At 32.5% G+C, this 15,044-nt stretch overlaps 2 protein-coding genes across 2 annotated transcripts; both read right to left on the bottom strand.

Annotated features, from left to right (window-relative positions):
• Nucleotides 1–704: 704 nt before the first annotated feature.
• LOC110601285 (40S ribosomal protein S4-1) lies at nucleotides 705–4,599 on the bottom strand. Its single transcript, XM_021738368.2, has 5 exons — nucleotides 4,445–4,599; nucleotides 2,252–2,329; nucleotides 1,967–2,147; nucleotides 1,472–1,569; nucleotides 705–1,304 (listed from the first exon to the last, which is right to left on the bottom strand). Exons 1-5 carry the CDS (start codon nucleotides 4,445–4,447, stop codon nucleotides 873–875), a joined length of 792 nt encoding a protein of 263 aa, XP_021594060.1. The 5' UTR covers nucleotides 4,448–4,599; the 3' UTR covers nucleotides 705–872.
• Nucleotides 4,600–5,251: 652 nt separating this feature from the next.
• Nucleotides 5,252–7,387, bottom strand: LOC110601286 (40S ribosomal protein S4-1). The gene is made up of 5 exons (XM_021738369.2): nucleotides 7,236–7,387; nucleotides 6,816–6,893; nucleotides 6,531–6,711; nucleotides 6,055–6,152; nucleotides 5,252–5,882 (listed from the first exon to the last, which is right to left on the bottom strand). The coding sequence occupies exons 1-5, from the start codon at nucleotides 7,236–7,238 to the stop codon at nucleotides 5,451–5,453; spliced, it is 792 nt and encodes a 263-aa protein (XP_021594061.1). The 5' UTR covers nucleotides 7,239–7,387; the 3' UTR covers nucleotides 5,252–5,450.
• Nucleotides 7,388–15,044: the final 7,657 nt, after the last annotated feature.

Raw genomic sequence — 15,044 nt, 5'->3', positions numbered from 1 at the left:
TTATTTGTTTTAAAAAAAATTCAAAAAAATGAAAAGATTTTCTGACATTTGATTTATTTAAAAACATTAGTCAAATATTTTTTAAAGGAAAAATTATGTTATTTTAAACGAAAATAGATTTTATTGCACTATCAACTATAAATTTATCATAATTTTTTAAAATAATAATTAAATATAAAAAATATTTTTTTTCCTCTCATTTACCTAATTTTACAAGAAATAAATTTAAATAAATTCTTATAAAATTCATATATAATAAAAAAAATTTAAACTATAAAATTATAAATTCTTTTATTTCACACAATAATTTTATAATAAAAAAATCCAATTGAATAATTTTTCCAAACGGAGGGTGCAGAAAAAAAATTTCACCAATCTCTCTTTGCTCCATAGTGTAGCAACTAACCGTTGCCCTTTGGTGTAACATGATTTTAAACCATGTGAAATCAATAAAACAGATGATAAGAAATACAAGAACAAAAGAAAAGAAAAAATTATTGAAAATTTTCAACAATGAATAATAAACAGAAGTTAAGCGTGGCCACAAATCTTTGCAAGCTTCAAACCTGCTATAGCTTCTGTACTAGAATATCAATTCTGCTACCCAAAACATAACGCTAGAACAAAACCCTCGTCAAGGTCCGGAAAAACTCAAAAAAGCTAGCATAACACTGACAAACATAAAGGCTTACTTTTCATCTCAGTAACGGGAAAATTTTGTGACTAAATTGAAATACAAAAACAGTTAAAAGTTATGGAGACAAATATAATTCAAAACTGTCCACATAAAAATCTCTTGTGCACCAAATGAAAAGCAACTAACAATTTCCCTCATCATGGGAGAACTTCCAAGACAATAATTCAAGAAATCTTTAGGCAACAGTTGGGGCTGCTGCAAGCCTCTTCTTAGCCTCCTCAATAATTGACAACTTGATACCCTTGCCCTTGGGAAGGGACACCCATGGTTTGTTTCCCTTTCCAATAGTGAATACATTGCCCAAACGAGTGGCGAACTCATGACCAGTGGCATCTTGAATGTGAATTGTCTCGAAACTCCCCTTGTGCTTCTCCCTATTCTTTATAATTCCAACTCGCCCCCTATTCCTTCCTCCAGTGACCATGACAATATTTCCCACATCAAACTTGATGAAGTCTGCAATCTTGTTACTCTCTAGGTCTAGCTTGATGGTGTCATTAGCCTTGATAAGTGGATCTGGGTAGCGGATGGTGCGCCCATCATAGGTGTTTATGTAAGGGATACCTTTTTGGCCAAATTGAACTGATCGAACTTTGCAAAGCTTGAACTGCAAACCATTAACAAATAATGGAATCAAGAAGTCAAAGCTGTCAAGCAAACATGAAAAAAACAACTCCTATAACATAGTTGTCTGAAATGAAATAAAAAAAATGCAAAATGTGACTGAAGAATAAAATGTTCAAACATAAGAAATAAGCAAAAGAACAGAAAAACCTTAGCCTCATCATCTCTGATGGAGTGCAGACGGAAGCGTCCTTTAGTGTCATATAGAAGGCGGAAGTTCTCATTTGTCTTGGGAATTGACACAACATCTATTCATAGAGAACAAAACACAGCATATGATACAAATGAATATTACATCATTCAAAGGATAAAAATATATAAAGACGGCTTCACATTAATATGGTGTCCACAACATAAATCACATATAATGACCACCTCCCAAGAAGAAGTCTATATTGCTGATCTCAAATTTCATAATCATTCTACACTGCTAATAAATGTGCCATATTTCCCATAGCAACCATCTCTGGCCAAACATTTTGGTAGCTAAAATCATTAATTGTCTATAAACATAAATCCCCAAGCCCCAATTCATAATGAAAAATAAAAACAATTCCTCTTGTGTGGAGATCAAATCTCAAGGAAAATCTAAATAAACAAATAAAAAAATAAACGAGCTATAGTGATCAAGGTGAAGTGACATACCCATGAAACCCGAAGGGTAAGTCTTATCTGTCCTAACCTTCCCATCAACAAGAACATGTCTCTGCATCAAAATAGCAATAACTTCACGATATGTGAGAGCATATTTCAGCCTGTTACGCAGAATAAGGATCAGAGGCAAGCATTCCCTTGACTTGTGAGGTCCAGATGATGGTTTGGGGGCCTGCACAGCAAATCATAGAACAACGTATATTCAATGAATAAGAGAGTATAGACAATAATAATATATATACCAAAAAAAATAGACACAAGGTTTACACAACATACAAATGCACCTCCAAGCTTGTCAAGCATCCAATGCTTTGGGGCATTAAGCCTCTTCAAGTGTTTCTTCAGCCCTCTTGCCTGAAATGCACCAAAAAGTAAAGATCAATGGAAAGCTACAGCAATTAGTCAAGGATATTATTCTAATATTAGTAACCGGATCAGCAACAATTTAAATATACGTTCAGATAAATAGGGCCTCCACTTTGTTGTGATACAAAAATGGAAGCAACTAAAAAAACACAATGGCTCCAAGAAGCACGCTCATGTCATTAAAAAATTTCCAGAATATTCTCATATGAATGACTACAGCCCTATTTATAGCTAAACACTAACAATGGTTACAAGTTCCCGCCCGAGTAACTAACAAATCGCACACGCCTAACAACCTGTAACTACCATAACAAATTGGAGCTCACTCTGCATGTCACTGTTGGATCCCCATTTTATTACTTTGGATTAAACAATACTCCCCAAGCGAAAGCTCTTTGTCCTCAAGAAGTAAATGCAGGAGCCTCAATTGAATATCTACAGCATACTCCAAATTGCATTTTCTAGATTTTTCTTCCCAACTGAGACAAAATTCTTGTGGGTTGGCATAGCTTTGTTTCATCTTGCATTTGATCATTCCCAAATACCCAACTGAAGTTGAATTCTTTTGCAATTTGAAGTACTTCACCTTGAATTTTATCATTTCCAAATGCCCAATTGAATCTTTTTGCAATTTACAGAGCTCCATCTTGCATTTTATTAATTATTAATTTCCAAATGTCCAGTCGGGTCTTGTCTCAACACTTGTTCATCTTGCATTTGATTTTTCCCAAATAAAATTTCAACCTATTTATGCCTTCTAACGTCAAATCTTTTTCTCCAGAAGTAAAGTCACAACTAACTATTGAATCCCAAGAAACCATATTTGCTCAGTAGCAAATGCAGCAACAATAGGAAGCAATAGAAATTGCAAAAGAACCAAATTATCAAAAATACACTACAAAGAACTTTTCCAAGGACAGCTGGCATTGGGACTATCATCCAACTGTTTGGCAAATGCTTCACCAACACCTATAAACATTAAAGACACTCCGCTATCTCCTCTTGCACAAACTCCACATTCCCATTTAATTTTCTTCTCGAAAGAGGATATGGTTCAATCAATCAAAGGTGCCACCTCATCTCCACTCCCCAATTTTCCCAAATCCTTCACTTTTCTAGCTTTCATGGGCCCCCTTGACTTTGAATTCTCAGCAAGCCCCACTTCCACGATCTCATCCTGCAGGCTGTCAGCTGAATTCATTGCCATGACTTTATGAAGAGCAGGTTCACAAGGTTTCAACAGCTACTAATTGTGACTCAGATTCAGGTCTGATTACATCAGAAATTACAACAGATAACTCCTCTGCAATCTCTAGATTCCCATCTTCTTAATCTACTTCATCATCAATAATGGTCACAAATAATGGTGCCTTGTCACAATTGTGGCTCAATGAATAGGTTTCTTAAAACCATAAACATAAACCCTCACATCTTCTATCATCCAACTCTGACCTTGTTCTTGTGATTTCAAGAGAAATGTGATCCATGATTCTCAATGCAATGAGAAATAAAATTTACGAGAAAGATGAAGAAATAATTGAATCAAGAAAATAGAAGTCCTGAAAAGAATTACCAATTGATGGAAACTAGAGACTAAATCAAGAAACAGCAAGAAAACAACTAAAGAATCACAATGGCTCCAAGAACCACACTAATCTCATTAACAATTTTCCACAATATTCTCACATGAACGACTACAGCCCTATTCATTGCTGAAGACTAACAATAGTTACAAGTCCCCCCCCCAAAGTAACTAATAGATGATGCTAGCCTAACAACCTTTTCACTACCAACAACTTGGAGCTCACACTGCATGTTACCGTTGGATCACCGTTTTATTAATTTGGATTACTACATATTTCAAAATCTAAACTTGGAGAAAGAAGATTTCTAGTCCGAAACTACAAAAAGGGGGAAAAAGGGTAAAAATAAACAGCTTTTACATAAATCTTCCCAGAACAAGGCAAAACTACAAATTTACACTCTTCTTGCTGTAGACCTGAATTTTCTAAGCAAGCGAGAATAAGTTCAGTCATGAAAGTAAAATAGAGGATCAACTAGAAAAACAAGTGGAAGCGAAAAGAAGAGATGTAAAAACCTTACCATTCTCTGAAGAGCGTTCTCCTCCCTCTACTTCCGCCTTCCGCTGTGTTGCTCTGCTGCTGAATCCCAAGGGAAGGGTCTGCGGCTGTAGGGCTTTAAATATTCCAAACTCTCGTTTCTCCTCCAACCCCAAAACCCTAATTACTTTATTTCCTTTTTTTTATTTCATAAAATCTAATTAAATAAGTAAAAATGAGAAGCACCGCCCTCTCTCAAATTTTACAAAATTTATGTTAATGAAAAGGCAAAATGACTATTTTGCCATGAGAGGTCTAAACTTTTTTAATTTAAATAAAACTTTTATTTATTGAAGTGAATTAAATAAATATTTTAAAAATGAGTTAAATAAATCCTTTTAATTAAAAAATAAATAAGCCTTTATTTTGATCCATATTATAATTCTCTACATATGATTGATATCTTTAAGTTGCTTTAAATTATCTATTCATCTCTAAAGAAATAATTAAATTCGTTTTATAAAAATATCTATGATGTAGATTAAAAAAAAAAAATCTAAAGGAAAGATTTTAAATCATCTGTCCATGATAAAGGACAAACTTACCAATTTTATTAAAAATGCAATAGATACCTATATAATACTGTAAATCAAATGTGTGCCGCATAGGAACTAATAGATTTTCTTTTGTTTAGCTTTGGTAAAATTAAATTAGGGAAAAGTTAAGATTTCAATCTTTTTTTGTTTAGCTTTGGCAAAATTAAATTAAAAAAACCGTCCAGCACACAGCACAACGCTTGCACAAGCCTCTCATTAAGGGCACGACAAACTCAAAAATACTAGCATAAGACTGACAAACATAAAGTCTTAATTTTCATCTCAGTAACAGGAAAAATGTGACTAAAATTGAAATACAAATACAGTAAAAAATTATGGAGACAAATATAGTTCAAAATTGTCCCCATAAAAATTTCTTGTGCACCAAATGAAAGGCAATTAACAGTTTCCCTCATCCTGATAGAACACCCAAGACAATAATTCGAGACATCTTTACGCAACAGTTGGGGCTGCAGCGAGCCTCTTCCTAGCCTCCTCAATAATAGACAACTTGATACCTTTGCCCTTGGGCAGAGACACCCATGGTTTGTTTCCCTTTCCAATAGTGAACACATTGCCCAAGCGAGTGGCAAACTCATGGCCAGTGGCATCTTGAATGTGAATTGTCTCGAAACTCCCCTTGTGCTTCTCCCTATTCTTTATAATTCCAACTCGCCCCCTGTTCCTTCCTCCAGTGACCATGACAATATTTCCCACATCAAACTTGATGAAGTCTGCAATCTTGTTACTATCAAGGTCTAGCTTGATCGTGTCATTAGCCTTGATGAGTGGATCTGGGTAGCGGATGGTGCGGCCGTCATAGGTATTTATGTAAGGGATACCCTTTTGGCCAAATTGAACTGATCGAACCTTGCAAAGCTTGAACTGCAAACCATTAACAAATAATGGCATCAAGAAGTCGTCAAAGCTATAAAGCAAACATGAAAAAAACCACATGTATAATTCATACCATTCTCAAATGAAAAAAATAAGAGCGCAAAATTAACTGAATACAAAATGTTTCACACATAAGAAATAAGCACAAGAACAGAAAAACCTTAGCCTCATCATCTCTGATAGAGTGCAGACGGAAGCGTCCTTTAGTGTCATAAAGGAGGCGGAAGTTCTCATTTGTCTTGGGAATTGACACAACATCTGTTTATAGAGAACAAAACACAGCATATGATGCAAATGAATATTACATAGTTCAAAGGATAAAAATACATAAAGAAGACTTCACATTAATATGGTGTCCTCAATGTCAATCACATATAATGACCACCTCCTAACAAGAAGTCTATATTGCTGATCTCAAATTTCATAATCATTGGACAGTGCCAATAGATGTAATATTTCCCAAAGCAACCATCTCTGGCCAAACGCTTTAGCAGCTGAAATTATTAATTGCCTCTACCCAGATATCCCCAAGGCCCAGTTACATAATGAAAAATAAAAACAATTCCTCATGTATAAAGATCTAATCTCAAGGGTAAACTAAATAAACAAACAAATAAATATAGTGAAGTGACATACCCATGAAACCCGAAGGGTAAGTCTTATCTGTCCTAACCTTCCCATCAACAAGCACATGTCTCTGCATCAAAATTGCAATAACTTCACGATATGTGAGAGCATATTTCAGCCTGTTACGCAGAATGAGGATCAAAGGCAAGCATTCCCTTGACTTGTGAGGTCCAGATGATGGTTTGGGGGCCTGCACAGTAAATCATAGAACAATGTATATACAATGAATAAGAGATAATAGACAATAATAACATATATACCAAAACAAAAAGGCGCTAGGTTTAGACAACATACAAATGCACCTCCAAGCTTGTCAAGCATCCAATGCTTTGGGGCATTAAGCCTCTTCAAGTGTTTCTTCAGCCCTCTTGCCTGAAATGCACCAAAAAGTAAAGATCAGTGCACCAAGTGTTCTAATACTAGTAACTGGATCAGCAGTTTAACTTCAAATATATGTTCAGATAGATAGTGCCTCCACTTCAAAATCCAAACTTGGAGAAAGAACATTTCTAGTCTCAAGCTAACAAAAAATGGAAAAAAGGAACAGCTTTTGAATAAATCTTCCCAAACAAGGCGAAACTACAAATTTACAGCTCATCTCGCTGTAAACCTAAATTTTCAAAGCAAGCGAGAAGAAGCTTCGTGATGAAAATAAAGTAGAGGATCAACTTGAAAAGCAAGTGGAAGCGAAAAGAAGAGATGTAGAAACCTCACCATTCTGTGAAGAGTGTTCTCCTCCCTCTGCTTCCGCCTTCCGCTGAGCTGCGCTGCTCCTGAGTCCAAAGAAAAGAGTCTGCGGCCGTATCGCTTTAAATATTCCAAACCCTCGTTTCTTCTCCCACCCCCCACAAACCCTAATTACTTCTTTAATAAATTTTTTTATTTTCATAAAAACTAATTAAATAATAAAAAATGAGAAGCGCTGTCCTTCCTCTAATTTTAACAAATTTTATGTTAAAAAAAGGCAAAATGCCTATTTTAGCTGTGAGTGGTCTAACTTTTTTAAAAAATAATTAAAATAAATTTAATAAAATTTATTAAAATAAATTATTATAAATATTTTAAATTTAAAAATAAGTTAAAATAGACCCTTTAATTTAAAAAAACCTTTATTTTGATTCATATTGTAATTCTCAACTTATGAGTTAATATTTATTAATGATAACGGTTATTTTATATTATTTATTCACTCTCCAATAAAATAATTAGAATCGATTCATATTAATCTATAAAAAACTTTTAAACCATTTCCCTAAAACCAATTCAAAAAAAAAAAAAGAAAACCATTTCCTTAAAAAACAACATATAAATTTTATTAAGAATCAATAATTTTCTATATTATATTATAAATTGAATGTGCAATATAACTAACAAAGATCTCATGTACTAAATGATTTTATTTTAATTAGCTTTTGTAGGAATTTTAAACATTAAAAACATATTTGAATATAAAAAATATAAGGATTAGCCAATATTTTATTGGTCAAAAACAAAATTTTTCACTAATAAAAATAAATTTTTTTTTTCTAATATAACAAAGATTAAATTGATGATATGGTTAGAAGGGAGCTACGCTGTGATTGGCTTAAAACTGTAAAGAATAGAATGTGAGGTTGTGGATGCCTACGGTAACCATTCTAATACTCAATTCAGTATACTGAAAAAAGAGAACGAATGAAATAAATAAATTAAAACTTTTGTGTGAGATAATAGCATACATTGTCTCTATGATTCTTTAGATATAAATAAATATAGCATTTTTTTTATTATTCAGCGATGATGCGGGGATATTACCAGCTAATAGGTTGGTAATCCCACAATTATAAGCGTAATGGGGATACGCTATACTGTGCTTACTAGCAGTAATTTCGTGTCAAGACTCACCTTATTGAAGAAGTGTGAGTCTTAATGATGAACCGGCCATTAAAGTATCCGGATCTTCCTTCCCTTAGACTGGACTGCATTTTCCACTTACCAAATCCTTGCCACATGGCCCTGTCTCATGGCAACAGCTCATGGCTTACTTTAGGCGATTATTAAATAATATCAAAGGTCCACAGCTGGTCTCCGATTCTTCAAATTCGAAGTGACTATTTGTCTTTTTGGTTACATGGCACAACTTGACTGGCCTTTATTGCTTGCGTCGTCTTGTCTACCTTTCGGGAATCACTTAGCTCTCCAACTTGGCTAGCTTATAAAATTTATGGGCGAATGACCTTCGAGAAGTATTTTTCAACTTACCAAATCAACAATTACATATGTAATCTACTTATTTTCCCTGACCATCTCTAAATCCTTCTGTTATTATATGTATGACCTTATAGGCTCTCGATCAGGAGTGGTTCTGGAGTTATTTCCTCAAGCTCAAGTCTCCTCTCTTTCCTGCTATTCCTGATGAATTTTCGAAGAGTATCACCCCTTATTAGCCTCTCAATCTCATCCTTTAGTTGTTGACATTCTTCTATCGTATAATTGTTATCTTCGTGGAAGCAGCGGTACTTTGTCCTGTCTCGTTTCTCTGCTTTATTGGGGTTGAGCTTGGACAGCCACCTGATTTTTTTATCATTTTTCTTAATCCACATCAAAATACGAATTCGTAAGACATTCAATAGAGTATAATTATTATACTTACTTTGATCATCCCTCATTCGGAAGATGGGATAACTCATATGATCTCCTTCATGTCCTCGTCTCTCGGTCTTTTGACTTTGCTTTGGGTTCGCCCTCTTATCCTCTTTTATTGCTTGGATTTCGTCATCCATCCTGATATACTTATGAGCTTTGTCTATTAACTGTCGATACGTCGCAGCTGGATTTTTAATTAAGAAATCCATGAATTTGACGTTGCGAGTTCCTTTATTCAATACTTCACATGCTATCTCATGATTTAAATCTATGGCTTCAACATTGAACCGTGAGATAAAACTCTTCACATGCTATCTCCTTGACGGATCTTCCCCTAATCAGAGAAAGAATTTTAGGAGGTGTGCAAGTAATAAATCTGGATTTAACTAATGTAGCAAACTGTGTAAAATTTTAAATTAAACCTGAGCTTAGATGATGGTACCATTTCTCAACCAAACCTATAAGTGTTAATGGAAACACTCGGAACAATACAAAGTCTTTAACATCCTAAAAGTGTATAGTCATCCTGAAGATTGTCAAGTGACTTATGGGATCTGTTGTTCCGTCATACTTGTCTAAGCTAGACAGTTTGAACTTGGTTGTTAAGACTTTTGCTAAAATTTATTTCGAAAGAGACGAGGCCCCATCTAGGCCGAAATCCTCCTCTTGCTTTGTACAGCTTGTACTATTTTTCAATTGATGCATTTCGGAACTTTGTCTGATTCATCTTTAGACTCGGCCTTTCCTTTAGGCTACCTTTTGGCCGCTTCTGTTTGAACCCATTGGGGTGTCTATAGAGACTTCCTCCCTTCTTTCGGGTGTCATGTTTGATGCCTCCTCCCTAGTCTTATATTGTTCGAGAGTAGCCTGCAGTCTTTGAATGTAACGACCCAGAAACCGGACCGCTACCTGCGCTAGGATTCAAATCGACTTAAGGTCGCCGAAACCCGTAGCAAGCCTAACATACATCCTGTTATACCTGATGAAATCCCATATATGATCATACATTTTCATAAAAACTTAAACTTTTCATATACCAAGCTTGACCTGTACGTGCATCATAACTGTAAATATAAAAACCTCATACTAGAGCCCTCATCAAATGCTCTAGTAGGGTCCACATCTCATACATCAAGTTTGGTTCAACACATCTCATCATTAAAAATATTTACATAAAGATCATGTACAAAAGGGATTACAATCTATCAATAGGGCCAAGCATAATACTATCCATAATGCCTTACATGTCCACTACTAATCTATTACATAGCATATACCATCAACCTTGGTGACTTCCTGTGCTATCTCTAACCTGCAAACCTGGGGGTTAGGGGAAAGGGGTGAGCTACTAAAGCCCAGTGAGCAGAACCATAAAAAACAGTTTAATAAACGTATGCTTTCATTAAATGCGTCACATCACAAACAATTCACATCAAGGATGGACTTGTCACCAATAACCCTCTATATAATCCAATATGCCTGGCCCACAACGGGAGCTCCTCAGGACTTTCGCTTAACATAACATAACATATCCAACTGTGCCAGGGGCATAGTGCAGGCCACACCTGGTCTTTCTCTTACATATTGCCAGGGGCGTAGTGCATGCCACACTTAGACTTCCATATCATATCATAGCATAGCATATCGAGGGCTAATGGGTCATCCAATATCCATCTACATCAACAGCAAATTATGCAATGCATCATATTCGTGAATTCTAATGCAAACAACCTATTACATAACATGTTATGCGTGATGCATGAACATGCTCAAAAGTTTGATTGCTTAAAACAAGAGATTAGTTCAGTTCTACTCACCTCTGGCTAGTACTCAACTGACTCTGAAGCAGCTATCTCACTGCTGGTCTCCTCGGTTCCTCAGGTCCGATCCTACACAGGTGGACTTAAATGAGGGACCAAACATACTCTATTAAGACTCTAAACAACTCCCCAAAAACCCCCTAAAACATCACAAAACATGCATAGAAAACGAGCAAAGGAAGGCTGGACAGAGGACTTTCGGCGGTAGGTTCGGCGGCCGAAGGTCCCTACAGATTCGAAAGTCAGACACTTTCGGGGGCAAGGTTCGGCGGCCGAAAGCCTTCATAGACCCGAAAGTCACTAACCTTCGAGGGCAGGTTCGGCGGCCAAAACTCCCCTCCAGATCTAAAAGTCCAACTTTCGGGGGCGAGTTTAGGCGACCAAAACTGCCTCCTCTGGCAGGTTCGGCGGCCGAACCTGGGCCCTCCTGGGTGGCAGAACCCGATTCTGCCATTATGCCCCAAGCCACCAAAACTCCCACAACATGCATCCAACTATTCTAAAACATGCATAAACACATTTTCAAGCACATAGGGGCATAAAACTAGCCTAAACCCCAACAAACATCAACATAGCATCACATTTATCATTAAACTAACATAAACCCTAACATTTAGACCTACTCTAAACATGCATTAAACACCCTTAAAACCTCTTAAAACTTACTTAAAACATATAAAAAGGTATGGATCTACACTTACCTCTCGAAGATCGAAGGTAGACGTGACCCAAACTTGGAGATAAGGGGAAAACGAGCTCCGGAGGTCTCCAAGCTTCAAAACTTTGATCTTAACTTAAAATCTTCAAAACAAGGAAAAAACTTGTCCAGACTTGAAGGATTTGAAGGAAAAACATAAAATCGACCATGAAAGGGCGGAACCTCACCTATGCCTGAAGATGGAGAGAGAAAACTCGCCCATTTTCGGACAAAGAGTCTTTTATAGGTGGCTTGCCAGACCACCTTCGGGGGCCAAAAGAGCCTCCGCAACTCCACCATGTTCGACGGCCGAACCTGGACTTTTCCTCCATGGTATTTTCTTTCAAAACTCAATTTTCTTTCTTTGATTAAAACCATAAAAATATTAAAACATTTTATGAAAACCTTTATTTTCACCCTTCTAAGAGATTCCAACCTCGGAATTCCAGATTCCAACGAAGATTCCGCCGGAAGGTTGGAATTCAGGTGCCGAAGCTTAGCCGGATATTACATTGAATGTATTGGAGTATCTGTTTGTTGTTTAAATTATTGAGGTCTGTTTCATTAACCATAGTGGGCGTGTTTTGTCTATTGTTAAAGGTGGAAGCAATGATGATACCTTTGTTGGTAGCAATATTAGTAGTGGCTCAAGAACTACTGGCTATTTTGAGAATGAAAGGAGAGAGATATTTTTCTACGAGAGGAGGAATAGGAGATCGATCGTAATTCCAATGAATAGAGAGGATTCAATAGATTTCTCGGTAACGAAATATTGCAAGATTAGATTAATGACGTGATCGAAAGGAAGCTATGTTGTGATTGGCTTAGACATGAAAAAAAGAGAATGTGAGATAGTGGGTGCCCACAACAGCCACTCCAATACTCAAGTCAGTATATTGAAAAAGTGAGTGAATGAAATGAATTACTTAGAACTTTTGTGTGAGAAAATAGTGTACCTTTACTTATATGATTCTTCTCATTTTATATTGTAAGAAACTGAAGATAAATATAATATTTTTTAATTATCTGACAATGGTGCAATCGATTGCTTAATAAGAGATATTATCGGTTAATTGGTTAATAATTCTGTAATTATAAACATAATAGAGATATGCTGAACTGTGTTTACTAATGTTAATTTTGTATTGAGTCTCGCCTTATCGAGAGAAAAGTGAGTCTTGATAATGAACCGAGCGTTAAAATATCTGAATCTTTTTTCACTCAAATTTAACTGCTTTACTACGTTATTCTGTCTTGAAATAATAAATAACTCATTAATTATTTTAAACAATCGCTATATAGCATCACTTCCTTTAATTAAAATTAGTTTATTTAATAATAAAATAATAAGATACAAATAAAATAAATAACAGAATAATAATAAACGCGTTGTATTTATAGTACTGATAATATATCTCATAGTAGCTTATGGTTTAAAATATTATCTTTAGCGGTATCTTATGAAATAATTATTTAATAAAAATAAGTACATTTTAAACATAAAAAATATTAAATTTTTTTATAAAATTACTTTATTTTATTTTATTTTTAAATAAAATGATTATATTATCATAATTATACAAAATTTAATTATAAATTCATTAGGATATGGTACCTTTTAATTATAACTAATTGTGCGTCGCACATATTGAATTATATATATATATATATTATAAATTTAAATTATAATAAAAAAAATTTAACAAAGAGAAATTAAGAATAAATAATAATAATAATTTTAAAATTTAAACCTATTATATTTTTATGTTATTTTTTAAATAATTAATTAAATTTATTATTAAATTAATTAATATCTTATTATTATATTTAATAAATCAGTTGATGTTTTGATTTATCTTTAATAAAGAATAGATTATGGTGTTAATGTTTATAAATTTTATTCAAATTTATTAAAATTAATTGAGAAGTGAAATAAATGATTTATTACATAAATTTAATAATTATTTTCTTTTTTCATGTAGAAAATTTCAATATCTATTTTTTTTACAATTAATAATATAATGTTAATTTATGTATTATTAAAATTTAACGATATAATAAATTTGAATTCAAATAAATAATCATTTATTTAATTTTAAAGTTTTAAGTATTAATAAATTTAAATATTTTAATATTTTCTTAACTAAGATTAAAAATTAATTTAACAAATAAATTAAAATTATAAAATTATAAAAACAACAAAAAATATTTAAAAATATCATTATTATCCAAACTTATAATAGTTTTTTTAAAATTACTTATTTTACTGTTTAATTGTTTTTAGTATATTTTTTAAATTTCTTTTGTTTATTTCAATAAAATTTAAAATATAAATTCCTTTAAAAAAATAAAAATAAGTGCAAATAATTTTTACATATAAATATATTAATCCCTTTATTTATATTTATATTTATATCATCCATATAAATATTTTCTATAAATATAATTACATACAAATATACATAGAATTAGAATGTTAATGCACCTAAATTTATTAGAACTTCTATATATCTTTTTAATTTAAATAATAATATAAAATTTAAGTGCAAATAAGAATATAATTTTTAATTATTTAATTTTAATAAAATATTTTAACAGCCAATCAAAATTAGTTTTTCATTGTAATTATATTAAATTAAATAGATAATTTATATATCTTTTAAAATTTTTTAGCTAATTAAAATTAATATAAAAATAAAATTATCATCTATTTTAAAAATTAAAATTTAAAAAATAAAATTGTTAATAATTTAAATAATTAAATATTATTATAAATAATTTAAAATTTTGAAGGAATTATAGAAAATCCATTTGTTTTCCCTCAAACCATTTTTATATATAATATAGATTATATTTTTATAAATAAACAAGGATTAAGGAAAACATTATTCACAGAATTTTTTTGCGATGGTCAAAACTTTTTAATTAATTATGTATAATTAATAGTAAATATAATTAAAATGTTAAATTGAATTTAAAAAATAAAAAAATTTATAACATAAATAGTAAAATTTTATCTTGTTAATAAAATAGTTCAAATATTTATTTTTATAGTTTTGAGTCGAATTTATTAATAAATAATGTGGATTAGGATAAAGTAATTTCTTTCCATAGTCATTCTTTTTAGTAAATTTTATTAAGTTAAAGTCATTCTCAAACTAAATCTTGTATTTTCAAATGAAATATATACATTTTAATACGTTTTTGAAATATCATAAAAAATAATTAATTATTTTAAAATAAATTTAAAAATATATTCTACAAAAAATTATTACCCACATCTACAACTCAATTTACACGCTTAAATAATATAAAATTAATATGAAGTAAGATATATCATAATTTATAGATAAAATTTCCCTTATGAAATTAATATATTAT

The sequence above is a fragment of the Manihot esculenta genome, chromosome 15, assembly GCF_001659605.2.
Source record: "Manihot esculenta cultivar AM560-2 chromosome 15, M.esculenta_v8, whole genome shotgun sequence".
Taxonomy (NCBI): Eukaryota; Viridiplantae; Streptophyta; class Magnoliopsida; order Malpighiales; family Euphorbiaceae; genus Manihot; species Manihot esculenta.
The sequence above is the reverse complement of the archived record's forward strand: the minus strand, read 5'-3'. Positions and strand labels throughout refer to the sequence as shown.

Excerpts from the sequence above, each read along its gene's own strand:
- LOC110601285 (XM_021738368.2), bottom strand. Across the intron at positions 2,148-2,251 it reads ACAAGCTTGGAGGTGCATTT|GCCCCCAAACCATCATCTGG; the intron begins GTATGTTGTGTA and ends TTTGCTGTGCAG. Across the intron at positions 1,305-1,471 it reads TCAGAGATGATGAGGCTAAG|TTCAAGCTTTGCAAAGTTCG; the intron begins GTTTTTCTGTTC and ends AATGGTTTGCAG.
- LOC110601286 (XM_021738369.2), bottom strand. Across the intron at positions 6,153-6,530 it reads TTACCCTTCGGGTTTCATGG|ATGTTGTGTCAATTCCCAAG; the intron begins GTATGTCACTTC and ends CTCTATAAACAG. Across the intron at positions 5,883-6,054 it reads TCAGAGATGATGAGGCTAAG|TTCAAGCTTTGCAAGGTTCG; the intron begins GTTTTTCTGTTC and ends AATGGTTTGCAG.